Source organism: Cavia porcellus, unplaced genomic scaffold, assembly GCF_034190915.1.
Source record: "Cavia porcellus strain 051 isolate PalLab524CR breed Dunkin Hartley unplaced genomic scaffold, mCavPor4.1 scaffold_6, whole genome shotgun sequence".
NCBI lineage: Eukaryota > Metazoa > Chordata > Mammalia > Rodentia > Caviidae > Cavia > Cavia porcellus.
The window spans coordinates 26,534,645-26,561,742 of NW_026947489.1; the positions used below are offsets into that span (position 1 = coordinate 26,534,645).

Genomic DNA, 27,098 nt, shown 5'->3' on the forward strand with positions numbered 1-27,098 from the left:
ATATCTTTAAATCACGTTGCATAGTGAAATTTTGGTAAAGAACTTAAAGTTTTTATATGGTGGGGGCACAAAGAAAAGGAAGCATTTCTCTTCTTTGTGATGTATACCTGAGGGCATAGTGCATTGTTTTGCAGAGGAAATCTTGAAGAGGTAATAATTTTAGTTCTAAAGGTGCAAGTATCCATTGATTCCTCTGCCCCTGAACAGCTAAGGAGCACAACTTAGTCTCCCTGTCTTCTGAAAATCGAAGGAAAGAGGAAACAACATTTAAGCGCAGGTTTCCTAGCGGTAAACCCGTGCTGACGATCTTTCCTCTGAGATTCCAGCAGCGACTCAAGGCGACTCGAGGACACCTCTAGCAGGGCGGCCAGCGAGCCCGCAGCGGAGGCGCCCGCGCTCTGCAGGTGCAGGGATTGCGCTCCCGCGCCTCGTTGCTTCCTCGCTCTGTTGCCAGAGGGCGGCAACCACGGCGGCGCGGGGTGCGGGACTTGGCCCCTGGAACAGATGAAACGTATTCCAAGGAGCAGACAGGATCCAGTAGGGTACCCACACCTGCGGCGGGGAGGGAAAACCGCCAGCAGCTGAAGGTTTGGGACGCTGGAGGGCTGGTCCGACTCGCCTCAGTTGGGACTGTTTCCCCTGATTGCTTCTCCAGAGCGTCCATCATCCCAGCCCCTCTCTCTATTTGTAACTCTGCCTGCCACTCAGTTCCGCCGCGCTGCTCTCTATTGGCCTCTTAGGGTGGAGGCCCCGCCCTGCGAGCCGGACTAGAGCTGCGGGGCGCGGGGCTGGAGAGCGAAAGCCAGAGAGAGAGCGGGCGAGCGAGAGAGCGCGGCGCCGGCTCCGGGCAGAAGGAAGGCGGCGGCCCCTCTGGAGAAGGAGGTGGAGGGGAAAGAGGAGCAGCGGGGCCGGCGGCAGGCAGCGGCGGCGACGGGCCGGGGTGATGGTGCAGGCACCCCGGGCCAGCGCGGGGCTGCCGGGCTGAGGGCGCCCGTCCGGGTCCGCAGCGCCGCCGCGTCGTTCGCGGCGCCGGGCGAGCGGGCGGGAAGATGCTGAGCAGGCTGATGAGCGGCAGCAGCAGGAGCCTGGAGCGGGAGTACAGCTGCACCGTGCGGCTGCTGGACGACAGCGAGTACACCTGCACCATCCAGGTCAGCAGCCCGCGCCGGCCTCCCGGCGGGCTCGCGCGCTCCGGCCCGGCCCCCGCCCCGCCCCCGCCCAGCCCCAGACGTGGCCCGAGCCCGCCAGTGGGCGCGCGCCCGCGGCTTCCCCCAGAGCCGCCCCGTCGGGGCGCGGCCCCGCGGCTCTTCCCTGTCTCCCCGGCTGGCAGGACGCAGGTTTATGTCATGATTCCTCCCGGGCAGTTGTGAGTCAGAGCTCTCGCAAGGTAGAGCACACGCGCAGCCCGCGCACAGTGGCCTATCGAGGGGTCCAGCCCGCCAGGCCCCCGCCTTTGTGTCCCCGAGTCGTGTCGTGAGGGCCGTTTCTGGGGGGCGTGAGGCAACAAGTCCCAGCGATCTGGGAGCTGACAGTGGTCGGGAAGGATGGGTACTTACCAAAACGCCAACAATGCGATGGTGCTGCCCAGCATTTCTTTCAGCACCTGGTATTTTTGAGATGATTTTTACGACCCTTTACTCAGACTCCTCCTTGCGCGGCTTCTGGACGGCACGACAGGAGTAGTAGTGTTTCCTGGGAATACGGTCACAAAGTCGGAGATTGGAAACAGGGACCGAGCTCCCGTGCCGAGTCCACCAGCCAGAGCATCTTGGGCTCGCTGCTCTTTGTGAAGAGGCAAATTTTAACTGCACCCGGAGGGAGTCTCACCTGATCCCTTCCATTCTTTACCTCAAGGAATCAGAGGAAGCTTCTCAGTTTAGCTGTAGTAGACAAAAACTGCCATTCTGGGTCCTATCCTCGCCCCCAACCCCCGTTTGTTTGTTTATTTATTTATTTATTTTTGCTGACGGTGCTCAGTAATGGAAAATAGCGTTGTGCGAGAAAGATGCTGGGTAGTGTAAGACAGCAGCTGTTCTGCTGACTCTGCTCAGTTCAGCCCCCCTCCCCCCAAAAAAACCCAACAAAACAGTTCTGGGGTTAAGTGTTAAATGCTCCCAGAAATCCATGGGGATTGAGAAAGGGCTCAAATATCTTTTTGAGGCCACTTAGATAAAGACTGAACTGTCATAAAGAGGCTAGCCATCAAATGAAAGGATTTTTGTATTTTGAGTGTGATAGAGAGATGTTATGTATTATTCCTTTACTGAATGGGTGACATGCTACTTTTTGTTTCTATTGTGTCATTGTGCCCTGTAATTGTTTGTTTTGGTGGAGGAGAAGACCACATGGAGTTGACATCTTTGCCATTTGAGTACATCATCAAGAGCTTTTAAAGACCATCCTTTAGTCTTAAAATTTAAAGCATTTATAGAATAGCCTATTAAAGGCAATGTGAGATTCAGACTTCATTAGTCTTAAGGATACTTTGGGGCTATGTGGTGAAAAAAATTCTGGAACAAGTCATTAACTTTTGCTAAGATACAGAATACTGTACAAATGAAGCACAGTTTACCATTCTACTGGACATGACTGATAACCTTGTGGTTGTAAGGTATTACAACAAGGTATTTAGTTATTTTTCCCATTAGTAGAGCCACTGAGGTTGGTCGATTGTGATGTCATGTTAATTTTTTCCATTGCTGTTGAGAAAGAGAGTAAGTTATGCAGGAGTTACTGGATATATGCTAGGTATATCCTACTATGGTTGTGTTTATTTTTCTGCTGCTCTTATTTTACATTATTACAATTTAATGTTGTAAAATATTTAAGCATAATATAATATGGCCACACAGTAGTAAGACCCATGATTTAGACAATTGTGCATTGTGATTCTTGCTAAGAATCTGAAGAACCACAGGGATTCTAAAATATATGTAATGTTATTCTTAGGCACCACTATTTGAATTACTTTAGTTTCCACTCTTGTTAGAAAACACATTATTTAATATGAAATTATTCTTTACATAGGACTTTTTTTTGAGCATTTGTAAATTGGGCTTTTCTTAACGTTTCCTCCTGTACATTTTTGTAGTTGTGCATGTACCTGTGCCTGTGTGTGCATGTATGTGTTCGCGCGTGTGCATGTATGCACTTGTCAAACCCAGGGTATAATCTTTTAGAACAGAGGGCCAGTGGTTTAGCTCAGCAGCATAAGTGCCTGCCTGCCTGGCAAGAGCAAGGCCGTCAGTTCGATCCCTGATACCAAAAATAAATAAATAAGAATAGAAAGGATCAGTGAGCTACTTATAAAGTTTATTAATATTTCCAGGATTTTAAGAATTTCAGTACCAGAGTTTTAAAATTTTGTGGTGATGATTTGAAATCTTTTTCCTTGAAGTATTGTATGTTTGTGTCTAAATAAGGTGTGTATTCTACAAAGATTTTCATGACTTTTGAGATAGAGACCTATTTAGAGTATTACAGATTTTGAAATGTGCCCCTGGGTTGGAATGATGACAGCTACATTTGGTAAATTTTAGTTGTAGGCAGGTCTGTGAAAGTACTGTGTTGATCTAGCCTTTCATCTGCAGCAGATACACTGATCTGGCATTTAGGATATGATTATTAAGGTAATCAAGATCCCTTATATCTTCTCAGTAATGGTTGCCACAGTTACCAAATGATCCTTTCATTCCTCCTGATATGCAGATGTATTTAGACCATGAAAAATGAAAGTACACATAGGGTTGTGGTATAATTGCTCCCCTGTGAAGAACGTTGTTCACAGTTCTGCCAGTTTTGAAGGTCATTGCTTCATAAATGCAGATCCGGTCCCTATTTTTCACTTATCTGTTTTATTTATGCATATCCTCTTTTACAAATAACATTTACTACCTTTGTTTTATTTGGGAGAAAATAGAAAAAAATGAAAAAGCTGCTTAATAATTTTTGAACTCAGACTGAATGGAATCATTTAAATGTCTAGGCATGCAGTAGCCCAAGGAATATAATTTTAGTCACCTTTCATGTTACAAAAGTTTATAAATTATTAAGAATATATACATTACAGAATTTCTAGAAGAAATATATTGAAAAAATGTATTTTAAAAATGGGAAATACTGGTACCTTTTTTAATGAAAGATAAAGCTACTGTAGAATTAATTTTATAGGGGCTACATTAAAATAACTGATTTAGCAGCTAGATTAAGCTAATTTTTAAATGTTACTACCATAAATAACTTGTATACACAGAGTCTGTTCTCTAGTGCAACCAGTATTTGGATTTGGTTGTGGCTTCACCACTTAGTAATTTTGGCACCTGGGGAAGCGCAAATGAATTGAGCTCTGTGCTTGCCAGGCACCCTGCATGCATTGTTATCCCTTTTCCCCTCACAATAGCCATATGGATTGATTATATATTCGTTGTACCAGATGAGAAAACGAGATTGTGGGAGGGCCCTTGTTTGTTGAATGGCTAACTAAGCATTCTCTTAGATACCTTGCTTATACCCAACATCAGCTATTTGAGAGATAGCTGGTATTATTTCTGTTTTACAGATGAAAAAACAAGTCAGTGGGGAGGGGAGTCAAAGTAACTTGGTGAGTTTTAGTAACTCTCCCGGCCATATTTAAACATTGGTCTTTTGTCTCTTAATCCCATTTTTTGTTTCAACTCTATTCTGGCTTTCCAGTCACTTCATCTTTCTCTACCTTGAAAACCTCATCTATAAAATGGAGATAATACTTATTTCACAGTAAAAAGAAAATTATTTAGAACTATTATAAGTAGAGAACATTAAAAAAGACTAACATGTATTGTGGCTTATTCAAATAAAAACATAATTGGAAAATGTGTCACTTTTTTTTTTTAGGAAAATAGGTTGAGTCTTAGGAAAATGATTTCTGATCAGTCTCAGTGAAATTGCAAAATCTCTGGCTGGGATGGCTTGATTTTTAGAGCTCTTCTTTTAAAATTCAAGAGTTTCCATTTAGCTTCCTTTTCTCTTATGATGTCTTTGGTTTTATTGAGGCATTTATTTATTCCTGAATTATGATTTGTCTTTTCTGAGAATTTTTGCTTTATATTTGGTAACTAGAACCCCTTATTAATGCAAAATGGATGTTAGAACATTAGAATAATTTTATTCATAGAGAAAAGCTAAAAAGCTATTATAGCTTCATGAATATTGAATTTTTAAAAATTAATTTCAGCAGGTAGTTGTGTTTAGTAACTTTATTACAATAGCAAGTCACTTAGACTCTTGAACCAGGAGAGTTCCAGGAGAATTTGCACTCTAGAATCCTAGAAGCACTTGTATTTTTTCTTAATTTCTGTATTAAATATTTAATGTATAAAACTAGTGCAAATCTGTGTTTTTAGTAAAGAAGGTAAATTTTAATGTGCTGTAGTCTTTGTTGAAAGAAGTGTCAGTGGCAACCAAGAGAGATCCAGAAACATTCACTGCAGCAGATTTCACTCATGGGCATTCGTATGAATTTGCATTCTATTAAATGCTTGGACTGAATATGTTAAATGAGGCAATTCAACTTAATGTATAATAAAAGAGCATGTGTTTTTTGAGTGCTGTTTATTACATTGCTCAGAAACTCATTATACTTTTGCTGTCACTAACATCAGATTTCTAAGGACATTTTTGTTATATAGTAGTGGTTTACGTATAGGTTTGAACATGTGTACAGAAAAATAAGTAGGCAATAATTTTAAAAGAAATTTACCAATCATGCAATAATTATTATATCAAAACTGTTAAAAAGATCCAAAACGTTTTAATGGTAGATTATATTTTACCATTTGTAAAAGGGAAAGCAGTAAGCCATGAATCCATAGTACCTACTTCAAAGCCTTACTTATAGGTCAATTAAATCTGTTGTGATTTGTTTGCTTGCTCTGTTAACTTTCAACACTAATATTTGTTTCTTTTTTTTTTTCCATTGCTAACATTTCTTATGCCTGAAAACAAGCATTTTATAACTAACTTTCATAATTTCATCTGTCTCATTCCAAATCATTTTCCTCTGCAACCTGCCTCATGGTGAGAAGTACAGAATGTAAATGTATTTATGAAGCCTTTGACATCTTTGGTGGCTTTCTGCAGTTATCATTTTTTAAATTAGTGGAGCCCAGTCTGTAAACACCTGTGACTTTTTGGTTTATTCTTTAAAATTTCAAACCTTTCAGGTATTTTTCCCTGTTCCTGCAGGTTTAGAGAACTTAGTTTAAGTGTATACTGTGTAGTGCAATGTTTCATGGAACCATTAGAGGTCTGCCAGAATTAGAATTTTGAAGGTAGAAATCATTGTAGCAACAGAAGTGCCTCCTTCACTCCTTTCCCTTAAATTAATACCACCTGAAATGGGGATGCAGCCCTTACAGCACCATATCTAACCTCTTGCCCTAGTAGGAAGTTAACCATGCTACCCAATCTGTTTCTAGTTCTGTCTATTTTAAAATATACCAGCCTCATCTATAACGTCCTGTCTGATCTGCAGACCCTGTATTGTGGATCAGCTTCTTGCGGGTTACTCTTACTCCGGGTGTGCTTGGTCAGGGCTTTATGACACATGTGACTAGCACAGACAATTGTCAGCAGTCTTCTAGTTTCTCTTTCTTGTGTGGTGCTCACGGGGGGATGGTGTTGCTTTCTTACAGGCAGGTGACAGTCATTACCCCTCTTGTTTTTTGGCCTTGGTTCAGAAGGAGGCTTAAGACAGGCACCTGAATGATTTTCTTACGCAGCTCAGAAATTTGAAAGGTATTAAATCCTCTTCATTCCTATGTTACAGAGTGAACAGTGTTCATTCTAAGGGAGTAGAATACCTAGTTATATATCCATTCTAGCATTGAAGTGGGTCTTCCATTCCTTCTAGACTCTGCTGACCAGTACAACTCTTTGAACATCTACACATACTTGAAGTATATAGTCAAAGATAGACCAAAGAGACCAGAGAGTCTTAAGTATATATGCTATCAAACGCCAGCTTTTCTGAGACACTAAACCCTGGATTTAAATCATGTAGCCTGGTAACCCTGGACTCCCATGATAGACCACTGAATTGGTCTTCCACCAGTTGAAATTGCTTATTTCTAGGGATGGTGTTTTACTTTCGTGATTTTTCCATTTTCCTTATATTCTATATTCGAAAGATGGAAACTTACAAAAACTCTTTGGTTCAAAATGTCCAGGCCTGGACTAAACACAGACTTATGTGGATCAAGTTCTCTAAAGAGATCCTTCCGTGCCATGCTCATACAGGCAAATTAATTGGGCCACATGCTTGGCAACCACTGAGGTTGTGTACAATAGCTCCATTCACTTTTCTACAGAAAACACCCTCTTGACAGTGATTATAGCTTTCATTCCTCCCCTCCTCTACTTCTGACTCCTTGCATGACCATGACCTCATTTGCTGTTCATATTTAGAGGCTCTTAGACTACTCCAGAAATGCTTTAGGACTCATCTGAGTGTTAATGATCATTTCAAAACTTTGAGAAGACCTTTGCCACAAGGGAAGCCATTCAAGATGAACAAATCTAGCCGTTCTCATGTATCACTCAAGTCATCTTCCTGTGTCACAATCCAAGGGCTCTTTTCCTTTTGTAGAAACTGTGAACTCTTTCAAAAGCATGGAGGATACAGGAAGAAATGGGTTAAAGCAGTGTTTTGTTTTCCATTGTGTGATGTCTGGATATTAGCATCAGTATCACTTGGGTATTTGGGTAGTTGTTTGAAAACTTTCCAGCTGATTCTTGTTTAGATTTGAGAATCATTACTGGTGGAGTATGGGTACATTTATTAGATAAAATCAACAAGTCTTGTTGATTGAATATAGGAGTGGAGGGGAAGAAGTAAAGAGTGAATCCCACATTTATGATTTATTTCTATATGGTCATGTGACTATCCTTACAAGATAAAACTAGGTTTACAGATCTGCATACGTTCTTCAAGTAGGCAGGATTCCCAAAATTCCACAATGGATTGTTGTATCAGTTTGATGCTATTATATTTACCAGTATGAATTAGGTTTTTTTTTCTCTCCTGATTTAAAATCTGTATGATTATTGTATGTTTGTATATTGTTTTTAAACAAATTTTCGCACAACTGAAATCATTGAGGAAAAGGAAGAGTAAGTAACCTTTTCATCTAAGAATTTAAAACTTAAGGAGAAATTGATGAACACATAAATAGCAAACTACAGACATCATAGACCTAGGGCCTAAGACAAAGTGATATGCCACAGCAGTGCAAATGTGGGAGGGAGCTTGGGAAAACGGGAGACCCCCAAATTAATAAGCATTTCTCAATGGAGATGAGAGTTGAACTAGGTTATGAAGGATTGCCAAAAGCGGAAAATAGATGTGGGGATTTAGAGGGTATTCCAGGCTGAGCTAGCAGCAGGCTGCTTTTAGAGAGAAAATTTGCAAATGTAAAGTCTTTAGTTTTTCCTTTAGTATGCATATTTGACTTACTTTGGTATGGTTGAATCAAACCACAGAAATATACTTGCTTAGCGATCATTACTGTCAGCAAATTTCAATCATACTTGACGTATTGAGGAGAGTCAGTCCAAACTAAAAATAAACATAAAACTGGTGTTGAATTAAATCTAATTCTGTCCAAATTAAGAGACTTCACAAAGCAATGGCATCTTCCAACAAAAACGGTAGATTCAGATTTAAATCTTAATTCTGTGGTTGCAGTGATGTATGAATTTTATTTCCAAGCGACCTCTTCTCTTTAGCATCAGTTTAATGATCTGATTTTTAAAAAAGAGGGTTGCTGAATTCCAACGTTTAACTGATATTTGAAAATTGTTTGATGGATACAGTACAGCCTCAATGGGGCATTCACAGTTAAGAAATGTGACCAGTGAAACCCTAAAAGGCATATTTCAACCTCTCTGTCCTTAAACCTAAATGTCCACAAAAATACTTTCTTTAGAGGAAGAGGAGTACTTTTCTGAATTCCCCATGGACCCTTGCCTGGCAACTCCAAAGTTCCCTGCCCTACACAGGATGCACCAACACCAGGCTAGAACTTCAGGGATGGGCAACTACAAGAAAGCATTATTTGGTATTTGACCAATCAGTGTTCAGAGGCATGCTGATGTTAATAGGTTGTTTTGCTCTGGAAAAGGAGAACTAGTCTAAGGGCTGATGAATAGGGCATACCTGACAATAGGAACACTCTTTTGTTGGACAGATTATAAGAGACTTGATAGAATTATTATGGGAGCCAAAATTTTAGCAAAGGACATGGGTCCGAGACCTGAAAAAAAGTGGCACATTAAATACCATGCCCGTATGCACACTCAAATGTCTGGTTACTTTCATTAAACTTTTAGGAATAAATAGAAACATTAGGAATGCCATAGTCTGGTATTGATACTTCACAGTCAAGTAAATTATCACTTCCCTCTTAATTTAACTCAAGGGCCTATAGTTTGGCTCCCTGCCTACTTCTGAGGATACCTAAGTGGAAAAGCTGGCTTCGGGATTCCTGGAGGATTCCAAATATTCTAGGCCAGTGCTACTAAGATTTTGATTTAGTTAGATGTGAGCCAAACATATAAAAACATTGATTAGAACACAAGAAGACAAAATCAATAAGTGCACTGAAGGGTCTCTCATATTTCTAGGGATAATTTTTGGCTGGAGAAGGCATCCCAGCCTAGTCCTTGTTGAGATTTTTGTCTCTAGAAAGATCCAAACCGTTAAAGTTATTTTTAGAATTGGAGGGCTGTAGATCAAAAGGACCTTGTGGTCTGGAATAGCTGTCTGAAAAGCTTTTTTGAGCTCGAAATTTTATAGTACACACCTATCAGGCTCTACTGAATGTGAAGAGGGTAAAATTTTAAAAAATGCATAGGCGTTTGTTTGGTCTAGCTGCAGGGTATAAGATTGTGAACCAACGATTGCAATGTCAAATTTTATGTGTAGCATAGCTCATCTGAAAAACCAATACTTGTAGTTTAGTTTTTGATGCACATTCCTGAAGACTTTATGTTTCAATTGAACTGGAGGGTCGGTCTGTCGGTCTGTCTGTTTTTCTTTCTTTTTTTGATATGGTCTTGTTATGTAGCTCAGACTGGCTTCAAACTCACTACTAAGGTAGCCTAGGCTAGCCTCAAATGTTCAGTGATCCTCCTACCTCAGCCTCCTGAGTGCTGGGATTGCAGGCATACACCACTCTACTATACCTGAGTTGAACTGAGTATTACATGTTTATTTTTGTTAACTTGTTTTCCCAGCTTTTCTTTTTTTTTTTTTTTTATAACTTCATAGCCACAGTGAGACTCTGTCTATTGTGTCCTTCTTTAGGTTTAGTATTTTGAAATTGAGAGGACACTGGAGCTATGGTGAGGAAAGTCTTTACTCTAGATAGCTGAAGATTATGAAATATCTGAGAGAATTCAGGTAATTGGTTAAAGGGACAAACAAAAGATCAGGCACTGAGACACTGAAGATGAAAACCAGGTGTACTGGCTCAGCAGTAATCCCAGCACAATGGGAGGCTGAGACAGGAGGATCTCAAGTTCAAGCCCAGCTAGGCAATTTAATGACAAAGTGAGACTCCCTGTCTCAAAATAAAAAAACTTGAAAAAGGGCTAAGGATACAGCTCAATGCAAAGGCCCTGGGTTCAGTCCTCAGTATTGCCAACAAACACCCCTATCAACAACAAAAAGATTAAAGGTAGAACGATGTAAGTCAAGCAGAAGTACCTAGAAATCTGAAGAGAGAATTTAGAGAAATAGAATGGGGGTAATGAAAGCATATTGAATATCTTTGCTTTGTTGTTGTAGCTGTGCATGATAGTAGAGGCTTAATAGTTTAATGGAGTATTCTAGGCTTGGCCTGCTTGTGAGGTTGATATTTGAAGTACTCAGCAATCAATAAATTATGGTGAATACCTCCCTGAGCAAGATGGCCAGAGTGCCTGGAACTGGGTATAGGGCTCTCTGCCAGGCCAGACACTAAGTATTTATCACTGAGTGCAAGGCATTCTGATGCTTCCTGTTTGTGCTTGTGGGATGTGCAGTCTAAATGGTCTAGGCTTCACTCACCTGGGGAATGGGTGGACCCATTCTCATCTTTCACATGATTCCCAAATAGAAATCCGATCATTTTCTCCTTTAAAAAACCCATTTTGATTTCTCCATTGTCTACTGGAAGCCATTAGCTTTTTAGTATGGCATGGAAGGGCTTCCATGATCTTTTTGGTGCCTTCCTTTCTAGCACTGAGTCATCTCATGCAGATACCTGTGCTCCCCCACCACACTCATCAGAGTGTCATCTCCCAATTCCAAGGGAAACTCCCTTGCTCATTTTGCTGGGTAGTGCCTTGGGGGACCTTATTAAAACAGTTACCACTTTGAAATGTAAATATTTACTTACATGTCAGTCTTTTTGCAAACTGACTGTTTGAAGGGCAGAGATTACATATTTTGTTCTTTCTTTATTCATTTGGCATTGCTGGGTGTCCAGCCCAGGGTTTCATGCTAGGCAAGTGCTATGTAACTGTGCTACACTCTGAGCCCCAGAGATTATGTCTTTGTTGAGTTAATATAGTGATTGTGGACTTGCATGAACAAAGGTATTAGCTCTGAAAAAGATGGTTGTTAACAATGTAAATGTAATGTTGCCTCTGGCTTGAGGTAAATAGGTTTAAAAAATAAAGACATCAGATAATCTGGTTTTGAGAGTTACGTACTTTCAGTGGCCAGATGTGTGTATTATTTAGTGGAGATTTGTGGTTTAGTTTTCTTAATTAGGATCCAGTTATTTTTCAAAATTGTGTAGGATTATTTATAAATAGGTAAACTTTGACATGACACATATTCTAATCATATTCTAATGAAAGTAAGAGTCTAGAAACATCTTGGTAGTATTCTTTTCTGCATCCTTATTTTCTTTGTTCCTTAAAATATTTTTTCTAACATGATTATATTTAAATATACCAACAGAGTTCATACCAGCATACTGCTGTTGGGTCTTAGGGAATCATTTGCAATAATAGCCATATTATATATTTTAAAATTGTAATTATATTACTTGATCCAAAACTTGAGGGGTTTTTTTTTTTTTTTGTCTTTTTGAGACATGGTCTCCCTAAGGTAGTTCAGGCTGGCCTTGAGCTCACTTTGTAGCCCAGACTGGCCTCGAATTTACAACGATCCTCCTGCCTCAGCCTCCTGAGTGCTGGAATTACGGGATTATGGGCGTGAGCCACCATGACCAGCTTGAGTTTTTGTTTTTTTTTAATGCTCTGTGATAGATGGTTATGCATTCCTTCAATAGAAACTGTTATTGTTCCTAATTACAGATGAGCATAGTGAGGTTTTAGAGAAGTTAAATATCTTCATATAACAGGAATAGTAAGGAGGGGAGCTGAAATTTGAGAATAGGTCTTGTGACTTCAGCGTTGTTATGACTGCTTTATCAAGGAATTTAATGGAAAAAACACTAGAAGAATCAGGAGACCTTTGTTAAATGCCTGGTGCTGACTAACTTTGTGATGCTGGGCAGGTAACTTAACCTCCAAGATTTAGTGTAACTTCTCACCTGCAAAAAGAGGAGGCTCAAATAAAAGCTTTCTCCAGTGCCTTTCAGTGTGGACATTATGTATTTCACAAGAAGTTTGCTCATGGCTCAATAAGTGTTTTTCTCTTGTATTCCTTCAGGGCAGGCTGTTCTTTATAAATGAAGTTATTTCTTTTAAAGAAAGATGTCAAAGGGAGATTGATGACTGCTTTAGTATGTGATCTGGTCTTTAGTTTTGCAGAACACAAAATATGGTTTTATCTACTTGATCAACACAGATTAGTTTCTGGGTGATTATGTTAACCAAATCATCAGAATCGTTCTTAATTATGATTGGGAAAGTGAATATTAATTTCTGCTATTGTAAGCAGTGCTTTCATGATCAAAGACTTTGGAAAATTAAATCAGACTGTTGCTTTGGAAAGCAAAGGGCAATAAATTATTTTGAGGGGTATTCTTCCAGATTGGGTAAAAGTCTTAAATGAGCTCTGTTTCATGGTAGAGTTTTGTCAGATTAAAAAATTTTGTCTTTCTCCATTGAATAGCACTTAACACTGATAAAGTTTTTAGTCCATCCCCCATCCTCCCTCCACTTTATGAAGAATATTGTGGCTGTGCTAATACAATTTAGTTTAGTTTTGTGAATTTTCTTTCTTCTCCTTATTTCTCTCCTCCTCCTCTTCCTCTTCAGAAGGTCTAAGAGATACATTCTGTTTACTTTGATTAGGCTGGATGATCTCAAAATTCAATTTTAAGTAGTTTCCCCCAAAATTATTGAACTTGATCAAATAATTTATAACTCACTAGTTTGCCTTTGATAAGGAAGCCTTTCTCTAATATTGATTCTAATTTTCAGGGGTTCATTTCTACCATGGTTCTCATACGTGATTATATTATTTTGTCATGGGCATTGTTCTATAATCTTGGTGATAAACAGAGGATATGTACTCTGCATATGTTACGGAACTCATTGAATCTAGTATATTTGAAAGGTTTTCATTATCCTTTTGCTCTCAAGTTTCCAAATACTATTTTCTAAATCTATACAATATAAACTGGTCTTTTTAAAAGGCTAGATGTGGTTGTACTTACAATTCCAGCCCTGGCTGAAGTAGGAGTATGCCTTGGCCCAGGAATTTAAGGCTGGGTAATCTAGGGAGACCCTGCCTGGGAAAAATTCAGGTTTTAGGAGGTGCAATTATATAGAGTGAAATTTGTTTTTTCTTTTTAAAGATCTATAGTTGTCTGAATTTTGACAAATGTATGTAGTTGTATAACTATCATGTATAGAATATTGTGTAAAATTTCCTTATGTCCTTGTATGGTCACTCTTTTCTTTCTCTAGCTTCTGGCAACAATAAATCTTGACTTCTGTCCGTATAGTTTTATCTTTTTCACAGTGTTGTAAACAGAATCACACAGTATGTAATCTTGTGAGTCTGGCTTCTTTCATTTAGCAAAATGACTTTTTTGAGACTCAACTTATTAGTCTATTTAAGGTGTCTACTTATTAAGTTGTACTTTCAGAGTTTTACAGCCATCAACATAATCTAGTTTTAGAATATGTGTATCCCCTCCAAAATGAAGATTCATTAGCAGTTACTTTCCTTCTCACATTCCCTTTTCCTGAACTCCCAGCCCTAGGAAAACTCTAATTTGCATTGTCTTTGTAGATTTGACTATTCTGGACATTTCAGTTAATGGTATGTTACAGTATGTGATATTTTATAGCTAAATATATATAGAGTCTGCTAAAAAATGTATACACACGTTAGGAAAAGAAAAAACTTGTATAAATATTTCAATATTAAGTTTATTGAGACATCATGAGATTAAGACTGGTTACTTTTGGCTTCTACAATTATAAGAGGTGTTCAAGTGGTGGCTTCCAGACATTTATTAGTATGGTGAGCCCTGGTCATTGAGATTGCTGCACACTGCTGCATTTTCAGTGTCATCTCTAAGGGCTGGCAGTGTAGTGGGTTTTCTGCAGTATATGACATCCTCTACGGTCCCCCGTAAGAGGGTAACACTGTCTGAAAAAACATAATATCTTTCTTTTCCTGAAGTATGTATACATTTTTTTGCTGTACTCTCTATATAATTTTGAGGGGTTGCTGGATTTGAACCAGGGCTTCACACATGCTATGCAAGGGCAATCCTATTGAGCTATAACCCTAGCCTAAGCATAATGTAATGGCAAAACTTTTTTTTTTTAAATTTGTTTTTTTGGAACTGGGACTTGAACTCAGGACCTTTCCAGGCAAGTCCTTGTGCTGCTTAGCTACATCCCAGTTTTGAAACAGTTTTTCATTGCACTTAGGTAAGGGTTCCAATGTCTCCTGGGCATTCTTCACTATTGTCTGTTTTTGATGTTTAAATTCTATTTCAGTAAGTATGAAGTAGCATTTCATTGTGGTTTTGATTTGCATTTTCCTAATAACTAAAGATGTTTAGCATCTTTTCACATATGTATGGACTATTTATATGTGTATATCTATATAGATATGTATCTATGTAGATATAGATACATATATACATTTGATTGTTTTTGTTTTATTTTCTTTCTTTTTTTTATTGTAGCTCAGGCTGGCCTTGACTCACGGCAGTCCTCCGGCCTCAGCCTCCCAAGATGAGATTACAGATGTGTGCCACCACACCTTGCTTTGCCATTTGTATATTTTTTAAAAAAGAGAACTGTCTATTAAAATCTTTTGCTTTTTTTTTCTTTTTCTTTTCAGTACTGGTTATTGAATCCAGGCTCTTTGCATTGAGTTACATTCCCCATTGAATTGTTCTCATCACTTTTGTTGGTCAGTTGACCATAAATGAATGAGTTTTATTTTTGGACTCTTATTTGGTTCCAGTGATCTGTCTGCCTTTATTTCAGTACCATACTGTCTTAAATAATTTAGCTTTGTGGTAAGTTTTGAAATAGGGAATATGAGCCTACCAACTTTGTTTTTCTACAAGATTGTTTTGGCTAATCTTGATCTATAGTATTTCCATATGAATTAGGATCAGCTTGTCAATTTGTGCAAAAAAGCCACTTAGAATTTTGAAGAGAGTGTTGTCATTCTAATGATACTAAGTCTCTTAATTTGTGAATGTAGAGTGTCTTCATTTACATTTTCTAATTTTTTGAAAGTATTTTGTGGTTTTCAGTATGAGTATAAGGCTTTTGGCATTCATTCACATGAGTGGGTGTATTAGCAGTTTGTTAGTTTTTGTTGAACAATAGAATAGTAATAAAAATATTACTATATTTCTTTATGACTATATCATAATTTGTTAATCTACTAAGGAGTTGGTGAACATTTGTTTTTTGTTTTTTTTGGCAGGTATAAATAAGGCTGCAAAAGCATATACATAGGTCAGTGATGGTGGACCTTTTAGAGATGAGAGCCCAAACAGCAACCCAAGACCCACTTATGTATGTTAAAGTGCCAACACTGCAATTGAACCTGAATACTGGGGTTTTAGTATAGAAAAAAATAACTCATTCATTAACATTTTCTTGTTTTCAACACACGTGCCATTGGTTCACTACCACCGATTTTCATTTTGCTTAGGTAAATACTGAGGAGTCACTATATATGTGTGTTTTCTTTCTTTCATATGAAATTGCTAAATGAGTTTCCAAAGTAGCTTATCATTTTGCATTCCAGCAAGTGGTAATCTATATGAAAATCCCACTTTCTCTACATCCTCACCAGTGCTTAGTATTTTAAAAAAGCTATTCTGATAGGTGTGTGTTGCTATTTCACTGAGGGTTTAATTTGCATTTCTGTAATCCCTAGTGATACTAGTCTGGATTCCTGAAATCTTAGACTTTTAAAAAAATATTTAAAAATTTTTTTGTAGGACTGGAGATTAAATTTAGAAGGTACATATACAGTCCTTTTAAAAATTTTGAAACAATGTTGCTAAGTTTCCCAGGTGGCAATTTGGGATGCTTCTGCTTTAGCCTCCCAAGTAGCTGGGATCAAGGCATGTCTCCACATGTGAAAGTCCTAGAGTTTTGAGCTGGGGAGAGACAAAGAGTTCTTTATTGGTTTTACTTTTTTTTTTTTTTTTTTTTTTTTTTGGCAGACAGGTTTTTGCTATGTAGTTCAGGCTGGTCTTGATCTCACTACATCGCCCAGGCTGGCCTGGAACTTGTCGCAATCCTGCCTCAGACTCCTAAATACTGAGATAATTGCCAGCAGGCCTAGCTTTATTCTTGGTTTTTAGATTGTATTCCTCAGACATTTTAATTTTGTTTTTAGTTACTTTATTTTTTGCAGTACTAGGGGGGGCCTTTGCTCTTAGCTACATCTCTAGCCCTTTTAATTTTTTTTTTTTTTTTGTATTGAGACAGTCTTGCTAAGTCTCTGAATTGCCAGGGTTGAGCCGAGGTTTGTGATCTTTCTGCCTCAGTCTCCCAAAATGCTGGGATTACAGGATTTGCCACCCTGCTAGGGTCCTCAGACATGTTTCATGGGACGAAGGGCCACACTGAAGTGGTATAACCTGAGCATCCTCCACAGAAGCTCTACTTTGATCAGTTTCTATTTAATATTGAATTTCCATGAGAAATGTTCTTAGGAAAAAGGGTACATACACCAAGACAACAACGAAGTTTGAAGGCTACTGATGTCACTGCTTTTGTATATTTAAAGGACAAAACCGAGACCTAGAGAAGTAAATTGTTTTACTCAGGATTGTATAGGCAGCTCAGATAAACTCATACAATAGTGTCCTTATTCTGAAGTATATTCTCTTATCATAACTCTCAAATTCTGTTTATTAGGTCAGGAAGAATTATGTTGAAAAGTCTGCTGATGAAGATTTGTTGAAATCAAGATGGGCATTGTGGCAGAGGCTTGTGGTCTGGGAGGCCAACACAGGATGATACTGAGTTCAGGGGAAGCCGGGGCTACATAATAAGACCCAGTCTGAAACAAACAAAAAATTGTTCAAAGGTGTGGCATTGTAGCTCAAGGCTCTGGGTTCAGTAGCGAGTACCATAGGAAAAAGGTTGTTGAAATCATAAATACTAAAAAGATTTCTTTTGTTTATGCTAAAAAGTAGTAGATGAAAATTAAGTCATCATTCATGAGTTGTTCCGAAAAGTATGGGTTCTTTCCATTAGGAAACCATTTCTAGTACAAAAATTCACAACATTACCTTTCTTGTTTTCTAAGTAATATAGGAAATGTGGCACAACTGTCAGAGGTTATAAATGACAGTACATTATGGAAATAGGTGAGGAACAAGCAGGGATTTGCCATGGGAAGACAAACATTATATTTTGTTACCAATTTTGACAAAGACTGGCTGAGATGAGGGAGAAGCAGTCCTTGCAAGTTTATTGGCAAATCCGAGAGAGACCTTTTTGGTCTGGTGGATGTTAGAGAGAAGGTATTCTCACACAGACTCAGGGCTTTTTTTTTTTTAAGAGTTTGGTGTGGGAGAGTCTCTTGACAAGATACTTTCTTTATGCAGGAGACTTTTAACTCCTACTTTTTGATAATCTGGCTATTTTGCCCGCAAAACTGAAAGTTAAGTAAACAGAGACTTAGATCTCCTGACATAACAGGCTTTGGTCAAGATAGCAATACTTCTGTCCAGTCTCTTTATTTCAGGATCTAAAGGTATATAGGGAAATGGGTTGCTGACTCTGATTTGACTGCTTTCTGTTGATTGGAGAGCAAAGAAGGCTTCTCAAAATCTGACTGACTAGAGCATAAGTATTGCCTCGAGATATTCTTGGGTAGTTGCCCTGGAGATGGCCACCATGCATTACTGAAAAAAAATCTTTGTAATAAGTTGACTATGCAAGGCAGAAGTAATAAAATGAGGACAGTGATTATGAGAAGCTTCATAAGAGGCAATAACTAATGGAGAGGGAGAGGAAGGATGTTTTGTGAGCCAGTTTCTAGGAGTCTGTAGGCTTGGTCTTTGAGCCTCTTGCCTCCATCTGTAACCGTCTCCATTTAATTCGCAAAGAAGCAACACTGTTCTTATATGAGGGTGCACATGCCTCAGTGAAAGAGTATGAGACCTAGATCTCAATGACTTTCAAGGACTCCAGAGGTTAGAGAATCTGCCTGGTCTTAGTTATCCTAGCTGGTTGGGGACTTTTCTTAGCCCCTCTGCTAGCACTGAGATGAATGAATTCATACAGAATTCCAGATCCCTAGTCCAGCACCTGTTCTGGTCAAGATTCCTAAGATGACTAATAAAAGGGCCAACTGACTAGCTGTTGAGCCCTGATAAGAGTAGTGGATGGGACAGGAATAGGAAGGTCGGAGGTGGCCATACTGAGGGTGGGAGAAAGGAGACTCAGTGTGCAGGGGCTTGTCTGGTGTGTGGGGAAACAGCTATATGCTGGAGTACTACATATCCTAAAGGTGCCGTATCCAGGGAGAGGCATCTGGAGAGATCAAACTGAGAAAGAGAAGATTAAAAGAGAGAAGGTGGCAACTGGCCTTGAACTTACGGCATATGTGAAAGGAGGAACTGAAGGGTGTCAAGGGAAAGAAAGGTGAAGCTGGCTGTAGTACTACAGGATCTTCTTGGCTGAGAGTGGTGCATTTTTGAATTAAGACTTGGTCCTCAGGGATATCACGATGTTTGCATTCCTGAGCCTCACAGTGAGATAAAGGGTTATCTTTTAGGGGATCCTTGTTCTGTCCTGGCAATCTTCAGATGCGGTAGAGTTTAGATTGCCTCGAAAGAATTCACAAGAGAATTCCTGGATGATTAACATTGTGATGATCAGAATATTGAAGGATTTGGATTGTAACTTGACAGAGGGAGGAAGGAAAGAAGGGAGGGAAGGACAGGGAGGGGGGAGAGAAAAAGGAAGTGAGTGTGAGAGAGCAAGAACATGCTAAGTAGAGAAAGAGAATTTTTTTGTGGGCTGGTGACACACAGAGTGAATCCCCAAGGTCCAGGTGTAGTCCTGACAGTGATGGACCTGTGATGAACCTTTGTGGGAGCCCCGGAGGGTTTTGAGGGTCTGACAGGTTCCCTTTAGTCCTCCTAGGATCCTAATATTAGAGACTCAGTATCTGAGGGGAGCAGGGATGACTAAATCACCCATTTGGGCCAGGTGGAGGCGGACCCCAAAAGGGTGTTTTTGTAAAGGGTGCCTAAATAAATATAATTTCATTGTATTTTTGAGCGATTTCAACAGCCAGAGTGAGAGTCTTGTTGAGATAGAGGGTGGAGCATGAAATGTGAATAAAAAAGAGTTTGCAGACAAAGTGAAACACTGGATTTGTTCCAAACCTGAACTGAATTAGGAAGCCTTGGATACAAGATTTTGGAATACGGTCATTGTGGTGGAGGGAGTAACAGGGTTACTCTTCTAAGGAGGTGAGATGAAGAGAGAGAAGTTATCAAGTGAGAAGCTTATTAGGGGATGAGCAAAGTGAGTAGAGTGCTTGGTCCTTGGTCCTGTTCTTGTTCTGAGGTGGTGGGTACTTCATCGATCTTTAAGGATGTGAGACCTGGATCTGAGAGCAGTGGAAGCTCTTTTTTAACTACTTAACAGTTCACCCTAAGCATCGCTGGTACAGTGCATTTTTTTTATGTACTGATCATTCCATATATTCCTTGGGCAAGTGTCATTTCAACTAGTCAGTTCTTGATTTCACAAGTTACATGTGTATGTCTGTTTATTTATACATATATTTTTGTCTTTTTAAGACAAGGTCTTGCCATGCCTTTCCGGCTGACCTTGAGCTCACTTTGTAGCCCAGGCTGGTCTCAAACTTGCAGTGATCCTCCTGCCTCAGCCTCCCAAGTGTTTGCACCAGCATGCCTGGCTTTATGTATTTGTTTTATATTGACTATTTTTTAATTTAGAACACTGTATTCTAATATATTTAGAAAGTTTGATGTTTGTTTCTAGTAAAACTTAATAAATTCTGGTTATTTTCATTTATTAATTTGTGTTTATTTTATTTGGGAAAAATAACCTATAATTTTGTGCTACAATCTATGAAAATTCTTACTATAATTACATTAGGTATAATTTTATATTTCTCTGGAACTCAGTGATATTCTTTTACAGTACAAAACAGACACATCTAGAAGAAACTGCCAAAAGGTCTGCAAGAGGAAAAACTGAAAAAGGGAGAAATGTTAGCATATCAGAGAGGAAAAATCCGTGTTGTGAAATGGAAACACAAAAAAAGATGTTCCCTTGCTGTCAACTGTGGAGTCCACCAAAAAATATACATAGACACTTCTGCAGTTCACCATACTACTAAATGTCTGGAAGCTAGTGGCCACTTTGAGCATCTCTTGTAGTTATAGAGGCCAGAAGTAAATTGTATTAATCTCATGATGTCTTGATAAATTTAGTATTAGAATATTCATACAAGTTTTTCTTTTCCTGATGTATACATTTTTTGGCAGACTATATTCATAATACAGAAATGATAGAATTTGAAAAAAGAAACAAAACAAAAAATTATAATAGTGATTGTTTTAGTTACTTCTTGTGGCTGAGACAAAAATATCTGACATCCAAAGTTAAAGCAGAATTTTTTTTTTTTTTTTTTGTAGCTCACGGTTTGTAGAGGTTTCAGTTCACAATCATCTGGCTCTAAGGCAGAGTAGTGTGGGCGACAGGCCTCACAGAGGAGAAACAGTTCATGGTGCGCAGAATGTAGCAAAGCAACAAGAGATGACTGCAGCTCTTTCTATCCCTTATATCTTTTAAAAAAATTTTTGTCTTATATCAACTTTTTATCTTACCTGGGCTACTTATGGCAGGTAGCATTCTTAATCCTAGTGCCATGATCTAGCATTTCACTATAAATCATTTCTGGCTCATATACTCAGGATCTAGCTATCTCTGAGAAACCCCAACCTGTGGCTGTTAAGGCTTTAGGGGGACATTTAAGCGCAAGCCATGACAGTAGTCAGTGATTATAATAATTCTATGAGTGGTGTTGACAGAGTTGGCCAGCTTGACAAGGTATCCTATAATCAAAAAGCAAGGAAAATATTATAAAATATTTACCTGTCTTGTGTACCAAACAATATGGAACTCATGTATTCAAAACAAAGGAGTTCAAAAGTCCTTTATAATTTAATTAGATCTAATAGACCAAATAATTAAAAAATATGAGATTGATGTTAACTAATGATGTCCATCACTGACAACTTTACCATTACCTTTAGTAGGTAGACATTTTATTGAAATTGTACCACCCACAGAAGAAAAGGAAAAACCAGCATGATAGTGTAAAGGATGTTGCTCAAAGAAAGACAGTAACTCAAAAAAGGATTCAGAGACACATTGCATTGTGTATTGAATATTTTGATAGGCCATATGCACACACATTTTTGAATAAATTTGATAATATTGTCATTTTATATTTCTTATTATAAAAATTAATAGAAAAATTCAATTTTTGGCAATCCCATGGTATGTGGTTAAGGAGGTGGAGTGGATCCAGGGTGAATACCCTTTAGTTTCACCACTGTGGGGATGGTGAGGATCACCTAATGGAGACCCTTTCATTGAGGCTTTAACCTTTGTGGGGTAGGCATTCTAATGCAGACCCAGACTCCAGGTGCAGTGATGAGATTGAGGAGGGAATATTGTCTGTCTGTGTAGATGGTTTTGGGAGTCTGGTGTGGGCGTATTCCCACAGGAGTGGTCTGAGAGTGTTAAGCAGAGGATGGGCTAAGGGAAGGGGAATTTGGAAGTTGAGTGGGGGAGGAGTAAAGGCAAGACAAGGTTTAATGTAGAGAAGCAGAAAGGACTAAGCATGAGAGGCTTACATGGGAGAGAGAAGATTGAAGGAGAGTGAAGAGAAGAGTTTTATCCAACTTAGCTGTAGTTCTTGGTAAGACTATAGGAGGAGGCTCTTAGCTTTTTCTACTTTGCCAGGTGATTGAGCCTTATAATGAATATGAAATTTCCAGATGATGTTTTAGGGCATTGGCTACTTGGTGGGTGATCTGAGAGGTGAATTCAGTCCTGCCGTCCATTTGAATTGAGCAGGGGAGGGCAAAATGGTTTCTGTAAATAGAACGTGAGTGACCTTGGAGGCCTTCTTATTGGAGGTTGGTAAGGCCTTGATTCACCCTGAAAAGATGTAAATGAAAATGAGATGATTTAAGTTTTTTGATGGAGGGCATATGATGAAGTTTATCTGTCAGTCAGTTCCTGGGAGGGATCCTCTGGTTTGGTGAGTGGGGAAAAAGGGAGGGTAGATGTTAGATTGGGGGTTGGTGACCTGACAGATATGACAGTCTAAGGAAGTTTTGGTAAGGGTGGCTTTTAGGTTGGGAGTGAAGCTATGTGAGACTTTAGGAAGTGAGCAAGAGAGAGGGTTCCTGCATTAAATTGATGAAGGGAAGGGAGAAATTTGTATTGTATTTCTTCAGGGATAGCAAGTTTCCCATGTATAAATCACCATGACCCCCTTGGCTTCCTGTTTCATGAGAGTCTGAAGTTCTTGGGGTACAGGAGAGGATGAAGGGAAAGAGAAATGGGGGTATGAAAGAGAGGTTAATAGCTGCCTGTATTGCTCCCTTGTTTGCCTTATTTCCATAAGTGATATGTCTGTGATGTTTGTCAAGGAAGATGGGGTGCTGATAGCCTCTGCACTGTATGATAGCTGTCTTATCAGGGGGCAATGCAGCCTCCTGGAGATCTTGGATAAGGGGTCTGTTTTGTATGGGAGTATTCTTTGCTGTCAGTATTCATGTCAGTTTTGGGCATTGGAGTGTAGGGTATTATATGCATATTTGGATTGTGTGTAAATGATGATAGTTTTAATTTTTTTTGCCAAAATGAGTGCTCTGGTAAGAGCTGTAAGTTCAGGTTGCTATAAGTTGGTACCAGGGGAAGGGATGCTGCCTTGATAACCTCTCAAGAGGGAAAACATGATTTGTCATCAGGTTGATGATGGCATATTTTGACCAGAGTGGGTGGGAGTTTATGTATAGTTATTTCCATCAGAGAACCAGTTGGGGAATCCTGGGAATGTGTTCTGAAATGATATGGTGGGAACAGGTGAGAGATAAGTCAAGGTATTCAACACAGTCATGCGGCTTAGGTTCAGAGATCTCAGGAGAAGAAAGTAGGATGGCAGAATTCAGGACAGCAGGCCAGAAAGAGGTGGAGGGAAGAAGATGGAAGGTGTATGAGCTGAAAGTGTTAAGATTCGGACCGTGGAGGGAGATGGTAAAGTTAGAGCTTGGTGACTGAACGGATTAGATAGGTTATATGAAAACAGACGTGGAGGGGTTGGTGAAAAGTGAGGTTTTGAGCCTCAGGAAGGGCCACTGTTGCTAGAATCTGTGCGAGTGTGGCAGTCCTTTTGTAACAGTATCTAGTTGTTGAGAAATATGCTTCGGGCTGGAGGTTATCACCTGCAGGTTGGGCCAGGTACCCTACTATGTGTCCTTTTTTGCTAGTTATAAAGAGAAGGAACTGTTTTTGGATGTTGGAGAGAGCAAGCACAAGAGCTTTGAGGAGGGCCCTCTTGAGGGCAAAGAAGGTGACAAGGGCCAGGTCAACTTTGGGTACCTTTTCTTGGGGGTCTCCCTGGGAAGCCTCTTGAGTTTGGTGATTTACAAGAAGTTGGATGTCGACAGTTAAGAGTAGCTGAAAAGACTCAAAAAAGAGAGGAGGTTACTAGTGGTGGTTGGGAAATGAGTTTTCGGATTGTGTGCTTTTGATCAGGAGGAACACAGTAGGAGGTAGGAGTAAAATGAAGGCCGACATGGAAGCCTGTTGTTGGACAAGTTGAGCCTTCTATGCAGACACTTGGTACCTCTGTCTGCCAGGAAGTGTAGAAGGGTGATAGTGTGGGACTGCAGCATAGGAGGTCACTGGCATATTGGAGGGGTAGCTGGGGCTTAGGCTGAGGTCTGTCCTGGAGGTCCTTTTGTAAGACTTGATTGCAAAAATGAGAACTACCTCTAAACTCCTAGGGCAGAGCCATTTGGGTGAACTGTTGGATCTCTAGGAAGTTAGGTCCGTCCAGGTGAATGAGGAAAGCTGTTGGGAGTCAGACCTAAGAGGTATGGTGAAGGCATCTTTGAGATCTAGAATTATATAGTAGGAGGTTTTAGAGGGAATGAGGCAGAAGAGGGTGCATGGGTTAGAAACAGTTGGGTGGGCGGGACTGACAACCTTGTTTGTTTTCCTAAGGTTTTGTACAAACCAATACGACCCATCAGGTTTTTTCATAAGTAACGATTCGGGTATTGTGAGGGGAGTGGGTTGGTCTAAGGATGTGTGTTTTGAGTAATCATGCGGAGACCCAGGTGGCTGTCAGGGGTAAGCGGGTATTGGGTGACTATGATTGCTTGAGCAGTGCTATGGATTAAGAACTGGTGGTCAGCTCTGGCTTCCACCGCTGACCCTTGGGTCTTCCCCACACGGATCCATAAAAGAGACTGGCATGAGTCCTTCTTGTGAGCTCTGGACCTCCAGTTGGAGTCATGGGAGGCATTGTCCTGAGCTCTGGGTTTTTATCTGGACTCATGTGGGACATTGCTGTGGGATTTAGGCTCTTGACTAAATATTCTATGTCTTTGGTGTTGTGGATACATTTCCTGCATTTTCCTATGTTAACTCCTGGTGACCATTATAAAAATAATATTATAAACTCTGTCTTGATCCTAAGTGTTCTCTGTGCACAACCCCTGACTACAACAAGCAGGATCCCACAGGGCTATTTAAGCGTTGAGGATGGGAGGGATTTTTAGCGTTCCAGACTGTTGGACTGGCCTGGGGTTTAATGTATTGGGCCTCTTAGGGAGAAGATGAGGATATTTATTTGGGCTACTGGCAAAATGCAAAAGCGCTGGTTTGTAGGGAGTGAGAGAATGTAAACATAGGGTCCAAAATAGTGCAGGATGTCTCACATCAGAAGTGGGATGGACAGTGTGGAATAACTAGAAAAGAATGTGTGAAAGAGGAGGTTCCTAGGGAGCATTCTAGGGGAGGGGCTCTAAGGAGGCCTCAGTGATGCCCTTCATTTCAACAACAGAGACAGAGGAAAGGAGCAAAGGTCCTTAAAAGGCCACAGAGACAGTGAGGCTTGTCCCCATGTCCATCAGGAAACAGATCTTTCTTGCTACCACCATAGTCACCCAATAATCCACCGAAGGTTCTGCAAATGTGATGGATGCACCAGGTCTTGTCAGTTGGTAGAGGAAGAAAGGGCTAAGAATGTGGCCAAGTCCTCTCTAGATGTGGATTTGGTCTCAGAAGCTGTGAAAGAACTTGGGAGGGGCTGGCTTTCCCCAGAGGCCAATCTGTCTTCCACTGACTCCCTTGTCCGCAGTTGGTACAACGCTTGGTAGGAGACTGGGAATTAGGACAGGCCTTAGTCCAATAACCAGGGTTACTGCAATGAAAACAGTTGCTGGGTGGGACTTTTGTGACTTGGTGTTACGAGGAAGGATGAGGGAGGCCAGAATTTGGTACTCAGATTTAGTTTATTTTTGTTTTTTGGACCCTTGATTTCCTTGTCTCTGTAGTTAAAGACCTTGAAGACAGTCAGTGGGGTCCTTTTGGGACATTTGGGGACTGTTTTCAAGTTTTTAATTTGGATATTGGAGTAAGATAGGGAGATACTGTAGAGGTATAAGAAGATGAGTCCTTCCATTGAGGTGGGGCTCATGTTGGTATATTTGATCATGACTTCTGAGAAACAGTTCATAGAGAGGGCAGGGCTTAGTCAGCCCCTTGGGTGATCTTTCTGAGCTTTTCATAATTGACCTGTTTATTTTTGTGGTTTTTCCATTCCAGCCAATAGACAGGTGGCCATAGGTAATAGTGGGCTCTGCTGAGGGCCCCCAATTTGAAGGTCCAAATGGGATTTTTGAGTTCAGCTTGCTCAAGTGTTCTCAGTTTGCCTATCAATTAGGGTGTTGGTGGTGGAGCTCATCTACTTGGTTTTCAGCTGTCTGACAAATATGGTCTCTCTTGGCATGGATTAGAGTAGACAAGAAAAGGATGTAAATATCTCCACAAGTGAGAATCATAGATCTTGGAGCAAGTGGGACCCTAGACTGACTACTGTGGGCTCCAAGAAAGGCCCTGAGAAGGCCGTGTCTTACCTTTCAGTGGAATAGTGGTAGAATCAAGCAAGTGTTGGATGTTGGGTATCTGGCAAAGAAGTCCTTGGACTGGAAAGAGAAGGCTGATTATCCAATAGGGCAGTCAGATTTAGAGGCTACTCCCGAAGGTTGGGGTGGGAGTAAACCAGATGAGGAGTGGGAGAAGTCTCAGGATACAGGAATCAGCCAGGATGAGTTGTCACTGCCCGCTGCTTCCCGGGTTGCGAGTCTTTCCGTTCTTGGCTCTTGGCCCAGGTTTTGGCACCAGATGACAAGAGGGAGAGGCAGGTTTATTGGTAAACCTGAGAGGGACCTTTCGGTAGTAAGCAGAAGAGAGAAGTTGCTCTCTTACAGCCTGGGGGAGTTTTAAGGGGTTAGAAGGACTGGGAGTCTCCTAAGCAAGACATTTGATTCCCTTTTTTGGTCATCTGGCTGTTTCACAGA

General features: G+C 40.2%; 1 protein-coding gene across 10 annotated transcripts in view; it reads left to right on the forward strand.

Moving 5' to 3' along the window:
* The first annotated feature begins 774 nt into the window (after positions 1 to 774).
* The window catches only part of Frmd5 (FERM domain containing 5), a 332,781-nt gene continuing 306,457 nt past the window's right edge, over positions 775 to 27,098 (forward strand). For 5 of the 10 annotated variants that reach the window (XM_063250149.1, XM_063250140.1, XM_063250141.1 and 2 more), the window contains exon 1: positions 778 to 1,151. Coding sequence is in view for 9 of the 10 variants with exons in the window: in XM_063250140.1 (XP_063106210.1) it covers positions 1,050 to 1,151 (102 nt within the window). In the remaining variant the exon portion in view is untranslated. Of the gene's footprint in view, positions 1,152 to 27,098 lie in introns of all 10 variants that reach the window. The other 5 variants (XM_063250150.1, XM_063250147.1, XM_063250145.1 and 2 more) reach the window with 4 other exon arrangements.